The sequence below is a fragment of the Penicillium angulare genome (genome assembly GCF_028827245.1).
Source record: "Penicillium angulare strain IBT 27051 chromosome Unknown utg000004l_segment0_segment0, whole genome shotgun sequence".
NCBI classification, from domain to species: domain Eukaryota; kingdom Fungi; phylum Ascomycota; class Eurotiomycetes; order Eurotiales; family Aspergillaceae; genus Penicillium; species Penicillium angulare.
This window is the reverse complement of record NW_026623163.1, coordinates 3,912,838-3,929,434: the sequence shown is the minus strand read 5'-3', so window position 1 is coordinate 3,929,434 and position 16,597 is coordinate 3,912,838. Positions and strand designations below refer to the sequence as shown.

Below are 16,597 nucleotides of genomic sequence, written 5' to 3'. Positions count from 1 at the left end.
CGGCAGCTCAGAAAATAATACTGCCTTCCTGTCACTAAATTCCGCTAAGCTCCGGCCTGCTTCTTCAGGAAGAGTGTTTATCGAGTGAATTAAATGAGAGGCACTTCTGAACTCTTCTGATTGTCAAGTTGTGCTTTATCAAAATGTGCTCTGTGCTTTATCAATATATGCTCTCTACATTGGCTGCTTGAAGACACCTACTCTTCATGGTAAGCTGTCTCTGTCTTGAATATCATTTGTTTCACGTATGTTGTGCGCGACAGTTTCGGAGGCTTTACGATACGCTGTGACTTTATGTAACGGCATTGCAGGGATATAAAAGTCCGCATGTCTCTAGATGCAAAACAAGATGTTTATACACAGTATTGTGTTTATTCAGCTTAAAATTCTGTCAGGGCTGTGTATTTTGGGTTTTTCATCACCTGCCTTGATGGAATGGCCTGAATCACGTCCTACGCTGGTAAATAGCCATAACCGGCGGATGTCACATAATTTACATCCAAGTTCAGTCTCCTGGTTCACTGGCAGCTAACGATTTCGAGAAACTTTCGATGTGCTCTTCACCAAGCTTCTTTCCTTTGGCAGTCTTGCCGCAACAGGCTGTGATTTCAAATGGTCCATGGATCATAGGGAAGAATATTCAACTGAATGATGTCTTTGGAACTTTCATATGAGTTGTGATAGTATTCCGATCGCCATTCTAGTTCACAAATTTGTAGATCTCGTATTCCACGGCTGAATGGACCTCTTCCACCACAAAATGACCCTGGCCCATAAACATCGTTTCCTCTATCCATTTCATCTTAGGATCACTCGTCTCCATTAGTGGTGTAATAAACCACTGGTGATCTCCAAAATCGGTTGTCTTTGCATCTGGAGCCCATCCTAGTACTTTTCGAGATTGTTCATCCCCGTGAAGGATACCCTCGTATCGCAGGGAAACTGCATGGCCTTCAGCTGTTCGTGCCTGAGTGCGAATATCTAAGTAGGCGACCTTCATCTCTGAGTCGCTCTAAAAGACCAAAATTATTTTCTTGTTTGATTGAAAAGGTTCGTTTGTACCAACCGTGATCCAATCACCTCCTCCAGGAAGAACCTGAGCATTAAGTCCCTTTCCTTCAATAAAGCCATGAGTGATAGGAATTACGACGCGAGTAGCACCTGATTTCACTGATCCCAAATTGACAGTATTCTGTTTCGAGATATAACCGCGGAATTTGAAGCACAGTTCAAGCTTGGGAGCCATTTGAGTGTTTGGATTTGTACAAAATGGAACTTGGAAATGGGAGATATGGATAACAGAGTCAGACCTTGAGGTATTTAATTGCTCGTAGAATAAGGAAGGATTGGGGGCTTCGGACCCCTTGATCTGGCTCCGAAACTCCGGTCATCCTTCAGCGTCACAAACAGTTCCGGCGACTCATAATGGATCTAAGTAATGACATCGAAGTATCATAGACCTGGAACCGACACGAGGCTAGGTGTACACGTTCAGCGCAGCCCCGGGCTTGCTTTATTGCTTACCATTTGTTCATCACAGTCAATCCCCGCGCACTAGCCAACTGGCGATCATTTCTAAAGTCGGAAGTCAAGAGATATAGTAATTTATATTAGGAAAATCAGTCCTAAAGAGAGGGCCTTTATAATTTTATTTAGATAGTATCTCTTAGTATCTACTATCAATAATATAAATTCTAGTCTATTCGAGAGAGTACTAGCAGATAGATCTAGTTAGATATTATCTACCCTTACCCTTTTACCCTATTTAACCTATATATACCGACTATACTATCTTAAGTATCCTATCCTATTTACTAATTTATATATACAATATTAGTAAAAGCTAGGTTTTAGGCTCTTAGAAGATAGAGATTAAGGCTAGTTTACAATAGCAGGAAGACCAACAGATTTAATCGAGTGGCCATATTATCCGTGCAGGGGTCTTTAGGGTGTTAAGGTGAAGGGCTGGTTAGGGCGGCAAGGGCTCTTTCCCAACGAATCAAAAAAAACTGGGTAAACAAAAACATACAACAGTCAGGATTCGCATGTGGTCACCCACCATACTACTAACTGACCGGCGTGTGGCTTAAGTACGGCTGAGCGGACGGGAAGCCCTGTTCTCCACACCCTGTGGTCGTATGTACGAGCTAGAGCATTAGCTTGAGTATTGAAGATGGGTAATTAAAAAACAGACATAGGTTAGATGAGAAGAGTGAGTCCGAAATAGACAGGGTGACAACCTTGGGAGCGGCTGAGAAAAAGAAGCGGGGCGAGTCTCTCGCCGAGAGAATCACTCCGCTTCCTGCGAGGCTGCGACCCTGCAGGTGTAGTGCATTGACCCTTTCCACTGATCAGGAGCTGAATATAATTCAATTATACTAGTATAAGGGGCCACTATATTCTAGCACTTGAAGTGGCCGGTATACAGCTTAAATTATTTCTAGCATTCGAACGCTTGGCCTGTTCCCTACCCCGCCATTAAACCGAATATTTCCGGTGTATGCACATAGTACTTACACCAGACTTGAAACAAGTCCAAGATGAATCGAAAGGACAATACTATTCATCCTGAGATGAAGTGGCTCATAGATTCGACAACATGTGATTTGGTCGACGCACAAAAATTACCAAAAGGCGAAAGACAGTACGCTATTCTATCGCACACTTGGCGACAGAATTACCGTGAACCATCAATGCCCGGGTCTTTGCCAAAATCGCGAACAGGAATTTCTGAAGTCCAATACGAGGACATGCAGGGGCTCCATCACCACCGAGATCAGGTGAAGCCGCATGGGTGGAGAAAGGTGAAGGACTTTTGCCGATTTGCAGCAAGCCGCAATCCCCCGCATAAATATGTTTGGATGGACACTTGTTGTATCAATAAAAGGAATCATACTGAAATGACCAAGTCTATTCAAAGCATGTATGAATTCTATGAGCAGGCCACGGTATGCTATGCCTACCTCTATGGGGTAGACACAGGTAATATGAATTGGCATGGCGCTTTTATGTCACAAAGGTGGTTCACCAGAGGCTGGACGTTGCAGGAACTTCTCGCCCCAAAAACACTAATCTATGTGGACATGAAGTGGCGCGAAATCGGAAACGCAGCTACAATGGAAGCGCCAGGCGCGCTACAAGATGTATTGGCCAATCCAAGTCGTCAGACCCAGGAAATAGTCACCGGGAGTCGCCCGGTCCTGTCAAATGATATGGCCACTCAACTTGCATGGGCTGCGAGACGGCAGCTGAGTCGCGTGGAAGACCAAGCTTATTCGCTTCTTGGGTTGTTACGGATCAAGATAGACATCAACTATGGAGAGGGAAATAACGCCTTCTTACGTCTTCAGATGGCTCTCATCCAGGAGTATCGAGACATCTCTATACTTGCATGGTATACAAACACTGGTAATAAAACCTTTCAACTTATGGAAATGTTCGTTTGTCAGTTTGTTAATGAAGCGACAGATATTGAAAAGGCTTACAAAAAGCGCCATCAAGTCGAACAGAAGCCCACCTTTGGTATCCTGGCACCAAGTGTAGACTTCTTCTATAAAGAGCACTCAGCAAAGAGACTTCTCGATGGGAACTGGAATGGCCAGGCTCAGACGTCGATTGGATATGAACGTGGCCATGATTATCTTACTCTCACAACGACAATACTTCGAATCACCATCACAATCAAGTACGATGGCGACATACGAGTTTCCGAGATTTCCGAGGAGAAATATGTCGCACAGGTGATGCACAACAGCAAGACGAATACGAGGGTAGGTATAATCTTGGTGCCAGATCCCAGACACCCGGGGAAGAAGGGAAAGGAAAGACGCTTCATGCGAAAATTCCATGATCAGGCTCTATTTCTTTTCAAATATGATCCTAAGGAAAACTTGAAGTCATGCAAAGGAGTCTTTAATCCAGGATATCTTCATGTCGACTTTCCGAGACTTTCAGAGCATCCTGTTGAGCCTTATCCCCTGCGAGAGGTTCGCATCAGTTTGTAACCAAGTTTAGAGTAGGCTGATTGGAGAGCGGGAGGCTGGCTCCCACGGATTCTGCGGATTCCCAGGGATTCCTACCTTGGAAGTGTCTAGTTGGGATTTGTGATCTTCAATGGCATATTTTCTAGCATTTGAGACAGATAGTTGAAAAGCTTGGAAGCGCCAACTGCATGTGGTCAATGTTTGAACATGTGTAACATTTAAACGCGCAATTCCTCAATGCATCAATGGCTACCTCTGTAGAGTAGGCTCAGGCTGCTGAGCATCGCGAACAATTGTAAAATTGTAAAAATAAATTTCGAAGCAAACATCCTCTCCAATGAAAAAGCGCTGAGATACAAGGAAAAGACACCGACTCCAATGCATTCCATCAGAATGCACCCTCCAAACACCCCGCCTGGTCACACTAGCATTCAACCACAACTAAAAAGCCATATCAAACCTAAGATATAGCTCTACTTCAAGTCCCTTACCAATGAACAAATTTTTAATGGCTATCAGTCCTCAAAGCAACGGACCTTCAACATCGTATGTGCTAGGAAGGCCTTTTCTGAGGTACATATCCCGCCTTGAGTCAGAACAGCAAAATAGCAACATCATTTGCGTATACTTGCACAATAGGTGGCTGTATGGCTATTCCCACGTCTGGGGGGGTTCTTACTTCGCAAAGCCAGTGGGAAAATCACTAGCGGCAATTGATAATGAGCTAAGCAGAATGCAAGATTTCACACCGCGCAAGTTTTGTGTTTGACTATAGAATCCCCGGCTTTAGCCCGATATTTGCCCGCCGGCTTCCTCCACGATCTTTCGCTTGGGTTTGTCCAATGTTAGCAGAGAGGTATAGCAAGTTGTCTCTTGAAACTTAGGCCATAACCTGTGCCACCCCAGATTAAAATACCTAACATCCCGAGCATCACGGTCAATTTCTATGGGCGTTTCGGGAACCCGAACAAGCCACCATCAAAAACAACCCGGCCCGGATCCTGTCTCGGTTACGTTAAAGTTTAATCACTGCGAAATTTTCCCGAGGAGTGGACTGGACACGAGAATCTATTGTATTCTGGAGGTTAGTTCGAGACTAAGATGGAGACTATATTCACTCAATGGATATGTTCTCCACGATGTTTAATGATTGTGGGGAATATTGACATCATCGTACAGAAAACACTGTTATGGGATCATTAATTGGCTGTATGTCGGTCCGAGATCAACTGAGACCATTCAAATACGCTGTGGATTATGACCCCCGCATATGCTACAGCAGTATGGGAAACTGGGGATTTGATGAGGTATTTTCTTTCGGGGTGACTTATTTCTTTACCTCTTTACCGGTCTACTATTGAAGGAATGATTTACGAAAATAGAACGTGGAGATTCAGACAGTAAGTGAATTAATCAGGAAAAGAAAGTTTTTGGTGACCTCAGCTCATACACGTAGGGTTCTTGAAAGGTTTTCAAGGTTTCGTACTTCACGAGGGAAGGGGTATATGAACATTCCAGAGCCCGCTGTTATTCGGTGTGTTGGTTCTTCAAGGAACGCCTCAACATTTTGTTAGCTCCAGTCTTCCTCTTCTCTCAGTCGGTTACGCGACATGTGTATCCCACCAACATGGCGGAGCGCCCTTGCTGGGATTAGTCTTGCTTGGGTAGTGGCCCAAGCACATACTCCGTCTTCTTCCACAACCTCCTCGGCTCAGTACACTCTCCCCGCATCAGTGAATGAAGCTCCTGGAGTGATCCCCAACATCAAAGACCCTCAAGCAGTGAACGCCCAAACAATCTGCCCTGGATACATTGCTTCGAATGTCCATAAAACCGATTCTGGATTTACTGCTTCTCTTGCCCTTGCAGGGGAGGCATGCAATGTCTATGGTACCGACATTGGGGCTTTGAACCTCACTATTGAGTATCAGACAACGGATCGCTTACACGTTGCAATTTTTCCCACATACATCAGTGCGGCAAATGAAACCCAATACTTCATACCTTCCAGCGTAGCGGCAAAACCCGAGGTAGAAGAGTCGAATGTGGCCTCGGACTTGGAGTTCTCCTGGTCCAATAATCCAACCTTTGCATTTGAAGTGACAAGAAAATCCACAAAAGATGTCCTTTTCTCTACCAAGGGAAAGAAATTGGTCTTTGAAAACCAATTCGTTGAATTTGCAAGTGCTCTCCCTGAAGACTACAATCTATATGGGCTGGGCGAGTCTATACACGCCTTCAGACTGGGGAATAACTACACCAAAACCTACTATGCGGCAGATGATGGCGCCACAGTTGACGTGTGAGTGAAGCTCCCTTTCAGATCCTGTTCATCGATGCATCTACTCACGAAAATAGCAATATCTATGGCACACATCCCTTCTATTTAGAGACACGTTACTTTACCGAGGGCGATGATGGAAATATCACCTTGGTCACAGCCAACGAAACCATGCCTGATGGTAACTATACATCGCAGTCTCACGGTGTTTACTCTCGGAATGCGCATGGACAGGATATCTTGCTGCAATCAGATGGTATAACATATCGGGCCATCGGTGGTAGCATTGATCTTTACTTCTTTGCCGGTCCAACTCAGCCCAAAGTTACAACGTCATACTTGAAAGCTGTCGGTCTGCCTGCCATGCAGCAATACTGGACGTTTGGTTTCCACCAGTGTCGATGGGGTTACAAGAGCTGGCAAGAGCTTGAGGATGTCGTTGGCAATTACACCCAGTTTGAAATACCATTGGAAACTATTTGGTAGGCGATCGATATTACCATCTTACTATGACTGTCAGGCGTACTGACAAGTTTAAGGACTGATATTGATTGGATGCTTCGTTACCGTGACTTTGAAAACAACCCTGTTGGGTTTGGAGATTCTCCAGGCCAGAAATTCCTTCGGCATCTTCATGACGGCGGTAGACACTATGTTCCTATCTTTGATTCGGCTATCTATGTTCCCAATCCGTCTGACTCAAGTGATGCGTAAGTTTCTCTTGGCTCTTTTTGCGCGTTGATATTCTCAAACTTACATTTTCCAGTTATCCTGTATTTGAGAGAGGAAATGACACAGGATCTTTCCTGAAGAACCCGGACGGCAGCCTATATATTGGTGACGTCTGGCCTGGATTCACTGTCTTCCCAGACTGGTTGTCTGAGAGTGCCGTACCATGGTGGACTGATGAAATGGTCAGATACCACAGCATTACCGCATTTGATGGCGCCTGGATTGATATGAGTGAAATTTCATCTTTCTGCGTTGGCAGCTGCGGCAGTGGCCACCTCGACCAAAATCCGGTGCATCCTCCCTTCGCTCTCCCGGGAGAACCTTCTAACCTAGTGCTCAACTTTCCCGAGGGATTTAATAAGACCAATGCGACGGAAGCGGCCTCTGCATCATCCGTGCTCGCCTCATTCTCCAGTGCCTATCCAGCCTCAACCTCCACTGACACTTCCATAATTCGAAGCACTCCTACACCTGGCATTCGTGATGTCAACTATCCTCCGTATGCAATCAACAACGTCCAAGGCGCGTTAGGTGTATCCGCCATCTCGCCTAACGCAACTCACGCAGACGGCACCCAGGAATATGAAATGCACAATCTTTGGGGCCATGGAATACTCAAAGCAACGCATGCCGCTCTCTCTGCCGTCTTTCCGGGTCTCCGGCCTTTTATTATCGGTCGCTCGACATTCTCTGGCTCGGGAGCCTTTGCTGGTCATTGGGGCGGTGATAACTGGTCTAATTGGCCCAGTATGATCTTCTCTATCCCACAGGCTCTTGAAATGTCCCTTCTGGGAATTCCTATGTTTGGAGTTGATACGTGTGGCTTTGCGGATAATACTGATATGGAGCTGTGTAATCGCTGGATGCAACTCAGCGCGTTCTTCCCATTTTACAGAAACCACAATACGCTTAGTGCCATTAGCCAGGAAGCTTATCGATGGGACTCAGTGATTGATGCAAGCAAGACAGCTATGGCTATACGATTCCAGCTCCTGCCATATCTATACACGCTCTTCTATCACGCACACACAGAAGGACAAACTGTTATGAGAGCACTTGCTTGGGAATTCCCCAATGACCCGTCCCTGGCCAGTGCCGATCGACAATTTCTACTAGGTCCCTCAATTCTTGTTATCCCCGTCCTCGAACCTAATACAAGATCTGTCGAGGGAGTATTTCCCGGTCTTACCCAGGGCCAGGAAACATGGTATGATTGGTACAACAATACTGCTGTATCAGTCCCATCCCAAGCCAATACAACCATCGATGCTCCTCTTGGCCATATCCCAGTCTATGTCCGTGGTGGATCTGTCCTTCTCCTTCAGCAGCGTGCTCTTACTACTCGAGATGCACGAAAAACTCCCTGGGACATCTTAGTGGCTCTCGATAAGGATGGAAATGGAAATGGAAACTTATACCTCGACGACGGCATAAGCATTCAGCCAAATGCTACTTTGACTGCAAATTTGACTGTTCATAATAGAAGGTTAGACGCCGTAATTGACCATGGTGGATGGGTTGATGGCAATATTCTAAGAAACGTTACTATTTGGGGCATTGAGAACGCGGACAACGAAGTCAAGTTCAACGGTCGCCTTCTACCCCAAAGAAACGTCCACTTTGATAAAACCAAGCAGACATTGGTCGTTTCTGGATTCAATATCTCCGCCTGGACTGAAGATCGGTGGACCCTGGAGTGGTAGATTCTCACGAAAATATGAAGTGCTCTTTTCTACCATATCATTTCTTTGTAGCAATGACTCGTTAAATATAAGAAAAAAACAGAGTGGCTAATCAGGATGTAATAATTGGTGATAATGACAAAAATTGAATACTATGCAAAAATTGACAAGGCGAGCAAAAGTCCAACCGGCACTTAAAGTCTTTCAAGTTGTCGCGTCCTATCGATGCAACCATGACGATGCAATTGTTTTTTTACCTAAACAGCATATTCATGTCTTTCTTCCTGTTTCTTCTCTTCGTCATTCGCATGCCCATTCTGCCCATAGAGTAGAAAGTCTTTCCCCCTTGCCCGTGCTGTTCTGACGGGGTGCCAAATGCTTTTGCTTTCCAAAAATATATTGTCAATTGCCTCAAGATGAAGACCTCTGGTCTCGGGGAAGAAGAAATAAACCACTGGAAAGCGCGAATTAGAAGCTATCATAGGTTGACAGAACTTTGGGAGTAACTCACTCGGCACAAGTAAAACAAGGTTAATTGCTGCATATACAATGAAGTATTTCCACCCCAAAGAGCTGAACCCATCCGGGGTCACTTCTACCACAATAAAATTGAATGTCCATGATGAAGCGGTCGACATGCCGGTGATCTGTGTTCGCACGGCTAAGGGAGCAATTTCAGAGCAGTACAAGTACGTTAGACCAATGCATCCTGTAACGTAGAAAAACACGTAGAGGAAAATAAAGGCCACAGCCGTGTTTGACGCCATCTTATTGCCTTTTTGGGAGATACAACCTCCCATTACTGCCATAGAGATTCCCATTCCGATGAATGATAATATAAGAAGCTTGCGACGGCCTGCTTTCTCCACTGTTAATGCCCCAAAAGGACTGATAAGGATTTTCCTATTCTGCTGTTAGAAATTTGCAGACAACTCAGATCTAAGTGAGCCTTACCAAGAGTAGAGTACTGCTGACATTAGCAATGGCATATTTCCTGTCATGCCCAAAAACTCCTTGAATATTGTTGATTGGTAGAAAGTGATAGCGTTCTGGCCACATATCTGTTGTCCCATCTGAGTTGCTATAGCTATGAGGGCTCGGTGACCGAACCGCGACGGTCCTTTGCGAAAGATATCCCTGAATGAACCTTCTCCAGTCTCTTGAAGAGATTGTTCAATTTCTTCAATCTGGCGTATAACCTGGTCTCCTTCGGGGGCTTCGTCGATAAGGATTGCTATAACCTCGCGTGCTTCTTCAATTCGGCCTACTTTAACTAGCCACCGGGGCTGTTTTCGTTAGCTAGAAACAAGATATTGCTAATAAGTAGACACATACCGATTCTGGCCAAAATGGAGCAAATATGAGGGACACGAGACATAGAAAAGCGGGAAATGCGAGCGGCAGTCGCCAAGTGACCGAGCCTTCTGTAAAAGCAAGGCCATATTCAAGCCACCCTGCCAAAGCTAAACCAGTGGCCAAGAAGCCACTTTGAAGCATAACAACAAATCCTCTCAGACTGGGTGTCGTTGTCTCACTTTGCCTGTTTCCATTGTAAGCCTTTTATTCTCCATGCTTGCTCCAAGAGAAATTTCTAATAGATACCAGTTAGGTCCCGTTGCTGTCACAGCCCCAAAGCCAAACCCTGTGACCAGTCTACCGACAATAAGATGAGCCATTGAAAAGGCCGTACTTTGTAAGATAGATCCGACAATGGTGATGGACAGTCCAAGCATGAAGGTGCGTTTCCTTCCCAGCTTATCACCAATAAATATACATCCAATTGAACTGAACAGACATCCTAGATTGAATAGAGCCACGACGGTTCCTTCAATTCGAGAATTCTGTGATTTGGCAGCTCCAGTTGTATTCACGGTGTCCAATTTCGGGAATTGAGTTACCCATGATTGCCGGTCGACAATGCCACTCGAAACTGCATTGAGGTAGCCAAAGCATATGTAGGCAGGAATAATAACTGTCGCTACGTGGCCTGCTGTGAGTTTGTTGCCTCTTAGGCCGAACGCCAGCTTCATGCTGACTACCTTTTAACCACGAAAGTCGAGAAAATATAAATCGAAAGAAGCGCAGGCTCATGTGAATTGGAAAAATGAAAGATAAAAGGAAAATACCATTAGAAACTTCAAATAGACTGGCCTAACAAGAAGCGTGCAGCGGCATATTTGTAAATAGCGTTGTTGGTCTTTCGGTTCTCCAGTCCCGCATTTCCCCAATTTTTCCCGAAAGAACAACAACATTGCTTCCCCGGGGTATGCGGTGCCCCGATTCCGTTCGCGGCCGGCCTTGATTTGCTTGACTCGTGGACAATGCCGATCGTGCTGCCAGTTGGAAACCAGGAGTGAATATCTTGGATCCAGAACTTCGGCTGCCATTGGTTATACGCCCGGGAACGGGAACCACATAGCTGGCCCATCAAGCTTTGGCCGGCGGTTTTCCGCTACAAATCCGCTAGTACGTTATTCAACGATGAACAACCGAGAGAGATAATGCAATTTCTGGAGGAGAATACGTCAGTTTGAAAGAATAACTCACCTAAATCATTGATTATGTGATGCAGTAATACCAGCAACTGCTTTTCTGTTTTTTTTTTCATCGTCCATCATCTGCCGACCATCATTGCAACCTGGTCTAGTTCGATTGTGTTAAGTTCATATAAGCCTAGAATATTCTTTGCACTACTCTCTTTCGTACATTTATACTCTCTACTTTACGGCTTGAATAAAGTCCGTTCTTAATTATGCTAAAAATCAGTTATGGTATTCTCTAATGATATATGGTCCTTGTCGATGATGATGGAGCAGTCGATAGATCCAATATGCATTAGCGGATAAAGGGCGGAAAATGATCCGCATACAAAAACGGCCGCCTAGTAGTTATGCAGGTGATCTGATTATTTCTTTCTTGGACTCGAGGAAAAGGGCGAGACAATAAACACGATAGATGATATACTACTCAAACGCGGCTTTCCGTGAGGTTAATACTATAACCAGATAGTCAAATTCGATTTGGGTATTCTTTATCTGCCTGCAGATATTATGATAGATGACTCGATTGGTAATCTTCATGAATACATGTTTTTTAATATTTTTTTGATGACTTAGGCAAAAATCAAATCCGTTACCTGGGAGCAAGAATAACAGCGGTCTTGTGTGAAGAGATAAATAAGATTATACGTTTGGCAATAGATAATCATGAGACCTAAGAATTGACCGATTCGTTTTTTCCAATAAAATCAAGAGAGGTTTCACAATTCCAAAGTATTACAAAGGGTTCTCGGGATTGATAAGGGCTGTAAAATTTGTCAATACAAATCAAACCACCAATTGGTGCAACTTACATATTGGAAGGCGATCCAGCTGTGGCCAGAAATCCAGAGAAAAATCATCCGTCGGATTCAATATAGGAAAAAGATTGCCGATTCCTGTATAAAGTGATGTCCGGCCTTGGAAATCATTATTGGCTTCTGGGTCTAGGATCGACGCTTGAAGGGTTTCCCAGTCGACTGGCCCCTGTCCAGACATAAAGCCGTCGACAGGAAATTCACCGCCCAGAGAATGGGACTGTGATAAAGCAGAATATTCCGGTGCTTGATCCTGTCTATTAGTAAGTTGATACTCTTCTCCACCAGGCTCATGATGAGGTTGCGATTTATATTCTGACTTCAGGACTTCGAGCACAAGCGTATATCTCCACGCGAGAGCATTTCTTTCCGTCGCTTGACCCAAATAATGTTGGGTTCTTTCGGCCAATTTATATAATTGCATTTGCTCGACCGTAGGGGTCTCTGCGTCCGTTGTACTCGAGCCAGGTGAAAATAACCAACTGTGCGGAATCCGCCTTTTGTTGGAGTGAATCAAATAGATATAGATGATTGAAAGAGCGTTGAATGCAATATATTGAGTATACCAAAAGGCGCGAAAAAGCTGGTTGTCTTTGACGAGATCCAATACCACCTCGAGGGTATCGCGAGCGGTTGTGACACAAGACTGAAGAAACTGTATCAGCTCTGCAGAGTCTGGTTCATGAGAACAATCCCAAAGGAGCAATGGGCGCGTTACAAACATCACAGCATGGAAGCGAGCGAGTCTGATGACTGTTGATTGTCTTCTAAAAACAGTAATCAAACTGCTGGGGCAAACCGTGTCTGTGAAAATTGGAGGAAGCTCAGATTGCCATTGAGCAATTTGACTCATCAATTTTCTAACACTTTTGATTTCCTGGTCTCTTTCAATGGGCTTTATGGAATATAGATCTTGGGAAGCCCTAGCTAGAATGCGCGATAGCTTTGAATGACACACAGTGGCATCCATTAGACAGTTCTTGAGTGGATGTGGGCTGCATTGGATGATATTCAAATTCTCGTCGTTCACCAAGGACGGATATTCTTGATCAATATCCTCTTCATGCAACAATCTTGGCCGTCCCAGGATGAGACTTAGATACTGATCCAATGTGAACGAACACCACAAGACGCGCTTTGAGCATTCATGGAGCACCAAACTCGACGGACTTGAACTAGACTGCGTTTTTTTTCTGTGCAGTCCAATTGCCATCAAAAGTTGCACGGTGGGCCCGAAATTGAACCAGGCCTGATTCATTCGTGAAGCACCCAAAAGGTAAAGAACTGAGAGCAATCGGGCCTGGACTGATTCCAAAGACGGCATTCCTGTAGACTTCGCAAGAATTTGCTCCGCCATTTGGTAATATGCCTCACATTGTTGCATGTCTCCCGGGCTCACTTGATGCTCTATCGATTCTTCGGAGGCCGATGACAAGGAGGCAAGAGCGCATATGAGGAGTATTATCGCCTTGGAATCAGGCAAGACCGTACTACTGACATTTTCTCTGGCACTTGCAACGACCTCTTCACTAAAAAGTCGCCCAATCCATTCTTCCACGACCCCTTGATGCAATATTCGGTATGTCGGGGACGCGAATTCAAAATATCGTTGTACTAGGTTGTTCACCGTCATCCGGTCAGGCCAAATCATTTGAGATGGATCGATTCTTGGAGCCTTTCGATCGCCGTATGAAAAGATAGATCCTTGAGCATCCTCACACGTTGGCGCCAATGACGTTTGAGACGTACCCAGAGGGTGGTCGTGGAAGTTTCTCATAGCTCTGGCCAGAAACGAATGAGCAGATGCTGGGCCCCTATACTGTCCTCCAATTTCAATTGAGCCATCTGCAGTTGAGGCCGTTGCTGCGGGGCTTGGCTGAAGAGGATCTGACTGTGGTGTAGGCTGCGGCTGACTCGTCGCCCGTGTGCTTTCACCCTGTTGTGCCGTCGCTGGTCGCGGGGAAGAAGCCGCACCCCTATGGTAGGGGACGTTGTAAGTGCAACTTGTGCCGATACGTAAGCAAAATTTACATGGGATATCTCCGCTGCATGCCTTCTTCCGCGATTTGCATGCGTCGCAAGCCCGAGTGACCTTGCTTCTTTTCCGCAGGGTGCGGGATGACAGCCCTCGGCGCCTATGTGATCTGTTTTCCTGCCCTGTATCAGTCATGATGAATTCATTCAAAGAACGATCGTTATCAGGTTCCTCAGCTCTGGTCGGCGTATGGTTCTCTTTTTTTTTCCTCGACGCCTTTGGTTGTGGCGATGAGAGAAGCAGCATTTACTACGCGACCGGCCTTTTCCGACCGTCGGCAGGGTACCGTACCGCCTTCCGGTATCTACTTGTACTACCATGGACAGCAGGACGTATGGTTACTGCCCAGGCGTGGGTGGACATATTGCTAGCAAACATACATTTCACCGACTAATACGGCTATACAGGATAGTATACTATAGAAAGGTCCTACTATGCCCCTTTCAAATTTATTACATGGATCTCAATTCTTTCATTAAATAAAATATGCGAACGTCCGTGATTTTGCCTCCTGCCATTCCCTTTTCCGCCTCAAATCCGAAAATTCCATTTATTGGCTATGAAAGTGGACCACAGCATCAACTTTAACTAGACTCTCATATGGTACGATCTTGACCTTATTGGTCACCATCTTTTCCTCTTCAAGAAATCCGCCCAATATGGTCTGAGCGGAGTCCCCGCGCCTGCATTTTTACCCCGTGGAGAAAAGCAAGATCCGCTTCCCCCAGGGGTGTTATATGCCCACCGTTTTACAACCGTCTTCTCCATTATATTTCTACATCATGAAATTAAATATGGAGTCAGACCAGACCAAGAACACGACTGAGCATGTTGAATCATTGGACGATGGCCGTGTAGCCGCCCAAAAAGAAGCCCAGCTCACGGCCTTCGCTCCTGTAGTAGACGAAGCATTGGAAAGAAGAGTGATTCGCAAGATCGACATGATGATAATTCCATTCATTTGCATTACATATCTTATTACTTATGTTGACAAGGCAATGCTTGGATATTCTGCCGTTTTCGGGTTGAAGGAGGGATTGCATTTGCATGGAACACAATACAGCTGGCTTGGTAAGTTGTTTCTCTACACTCTGATGACCGAAGAGTCCGAATTAAAACTTAAAAATAGGAAGCATGTTTTATTTTGGATATCTCGCGGTAAGTACGACTACAACATTGCTTTTGATATAATAACTCATTTATTCCTGTGCAGTTCGAGTATCCAACGACATTCATCATGCAGAAAGTACCGGTCTCAAAATGGCTTTCCGTTAACTTGTTCATCTGGGGTGGTATTACAATGGCTTTGGCTGGCTGCTCTGGCTTCAACTCCTTTCTAGCGCTACGCTTTTTAATCGGTGCCTTTGAGTCATGTTCCACTCCGGCCTATCTCTTGATCACAGCCACATGGTACACTATTGAAGAACAGCCGATTCGTATTGGCTGGTGGTCGACTTTCCTTGGTGTTGCCAATTCCTTTGGAGGTCTTCTCGCTTTTGGGGTGGGTCAGATCAACGGCTCATTGCAGTCCTGGCAGTACCAATTTATTTTTATCGGCGCAATTTCCTGCGTTTGGTCAATTTTCATGTTCTTCACTCTTGCTGAGCATCCTTCAACAGCGTAAGTCCGTCGCATTGCCGCTATCAAACATATTCTGACCAAATAGTCCATGGTTGAAAGAAGAAGAAAAGAAAGCCGCTGTACAAAGATTGGGGCCCAGGCACCCTGGAGCGAACCACCGAGAGATCAAAAAATACCAGATTGTTGAAGCACTCACCGATCCAAAGACTTGGCTTTTCTTTTTTTGCGGAGTCGCCACTCAGGTTGTGAATGGAGCTGCCAGTAACTTTGGTAGTCTTATCATCGAGGGATTCGGATACTCGAACCTCGTTACGACCTTGTTTCAAATACCCTACGGCATGGTCATTCTAGTCTCCAACGTCTCTGCCATGTATCTTCAGCGATGGCTGCCAGGGCAGAAACGCTGCTTTGTGGCTATACTTTATATCTGCCCTGCCCTAGCAGGAGCAGTGGGCATCCACACCATTTCCCGAAACCACAAGGCTGGACTATTAGTTTGCTACTGGGTACGTGACAATCTAATTTGACATTACAAGTACTCCACACACTGACCAAAAGATCCTTTAGTTGACGAGCACTTACACCGCTTCATTTGCGATGATCATGTCTCTTATTACGGCCAATGTCGGAGGCTCTACAAAGCGAACTACTGTGAACGCTTTGTTTTTCGTGTCATACTGTGTGGGAAACATTATTGGGCCGTTTTCATTTAAGAGTAACGAGGCTCCCACTTATACTTCTGGAATTGTGGCCATGCTAGTAGCCTACTGTGTTGAGATATTCTTACTTTTGGCTTTTTCAGCTTACGCTACGACCCTGAACAGAAAAAAAGAACAAGTCCTGCGCAGTCAAGGAATGGCACTGGAAGATGCAGACCTTCAACCCGTGGACGATGTTCCAGTTGATCAGACAGACAAAGAGGATATGTTTTTCCGCTACTCGTTCTAG

General features: G+C 45.2%; 6 protein-coding genes across 6 annotated transcripts; 3 read left to right on the top strand and 3 right to left on the bottom strand.

Annotated features, from left to right (window-relative positions):
- Positions 1-700: 700 nt before the first annotated feature.
- N7478_005354 (DUF3237 domain-containing protein) lies at positions 701-1,246 on the bottom strand (the record flags this gene model as incomplete). Its single annotated transcript, XM_056921568.1, has 2 exons — positions 701-1,012; positions 1,067-1,246. 2 exons carry the CDS (start codon positions 1,244-1,246, stop codon positions 701-703), a joined length of 492 nt encoding a protein of 163 aa, XP_056779605.1.
- A 1,294-nt stretch (positions 1,247-2,540) lies between these two features.
- Positions 2,541-4,004, top strand: N7478_005353 (Heterokaryon incompatibility; the record flags this gene model as incomplete). Its single annotated transcript, XM_056921567.1, has 1 exon — positions 2,541-4,004. The coding sequence occupies one exon, from the start codon at positions 2,541-2,543 to the stop codon at positions 4,002-4,004; it is 1,464 nt and encodes a 487-aa protein (XP_056779604.1).
- Positions 4,005-5,593: 1,589 nt separating this feature from the next.
- Positions 5,594-8,699, top strand: N7478_005352 (glycoside hydrolase family 31 protein; the record flags this gene model as incomplete). Its single annotated transcript, XM_056921566.1, has 4 exons — positions 5,594-6,285; positions 6,342-6,746; positions 6,804-6,974; positions 7,031-8,699. 4 exons carry the CDS (start codon positions 5,594-5,596, stop codon positions 8,697-8,699), a joined length of 2,937 nt encoding a protein of 978 aa, XP_056779603.1.
- A 236-nt stretch (positions 8,700-8,935) lies between these two features.
- On the bottom strand, positions 8,936-10,708 carry N7478_005351 (sugar porter family MFS transporter; the record flags this gene model as incomplete). The annotated part of the gene is made up of 5 exons (XM_056921565.1): positions 8,936-9,132; positions 9,190-9,581; positions 9,633-9,964; positions 10,014-10,218; positions 10,281-10,708. The coding sequence occupies 5 exons, from the start codon at positions 10,706-10,708 to the stop codon at positions 8,936-8,938; spliced, it is 1,554 nt and encodes a 517-aa protein (XP_056779602.1).
- A 1,296-nt stretch (positions 10,709-12,004) lies between these two features.
- N7478_005350 (uncharacterized protein) lies at positions 12,005-14,203 on the bottom strand (the record flags this gene model as incomplete). Its single annotated transcript, XM_056921564.1, has 1 exon — positions 12,005-14,203. One exon carries the CDS (start codon positions 14,201-14,203, stop codon positions 12,005-12,007), a length of 2,199 nt encoding a protein of 732 aa, XP_056779601.1.
- Positions 14,204-14,862: 659 nt separating this feature from the next.
- Positions 14,863-16,597, top strand: N7478_005349 (MFS general substrate transporter; the record flags this gene model as incomplete). Its single annotated transcript, XM_056921563.1, has 5 exons — positions 14,863-15,139; positions 15,198-15,226; positions 15,282-15,688; positions 15,735-16,155; positions 16,217-16,597. The coding sequence occupies 5 exons, from the start codon at positions 14,863-14,865 to the stop codon at positions 16,595-16,597; spliced, it is 1,515 nt and encodes a 504-aa protein (XP_056779600.1).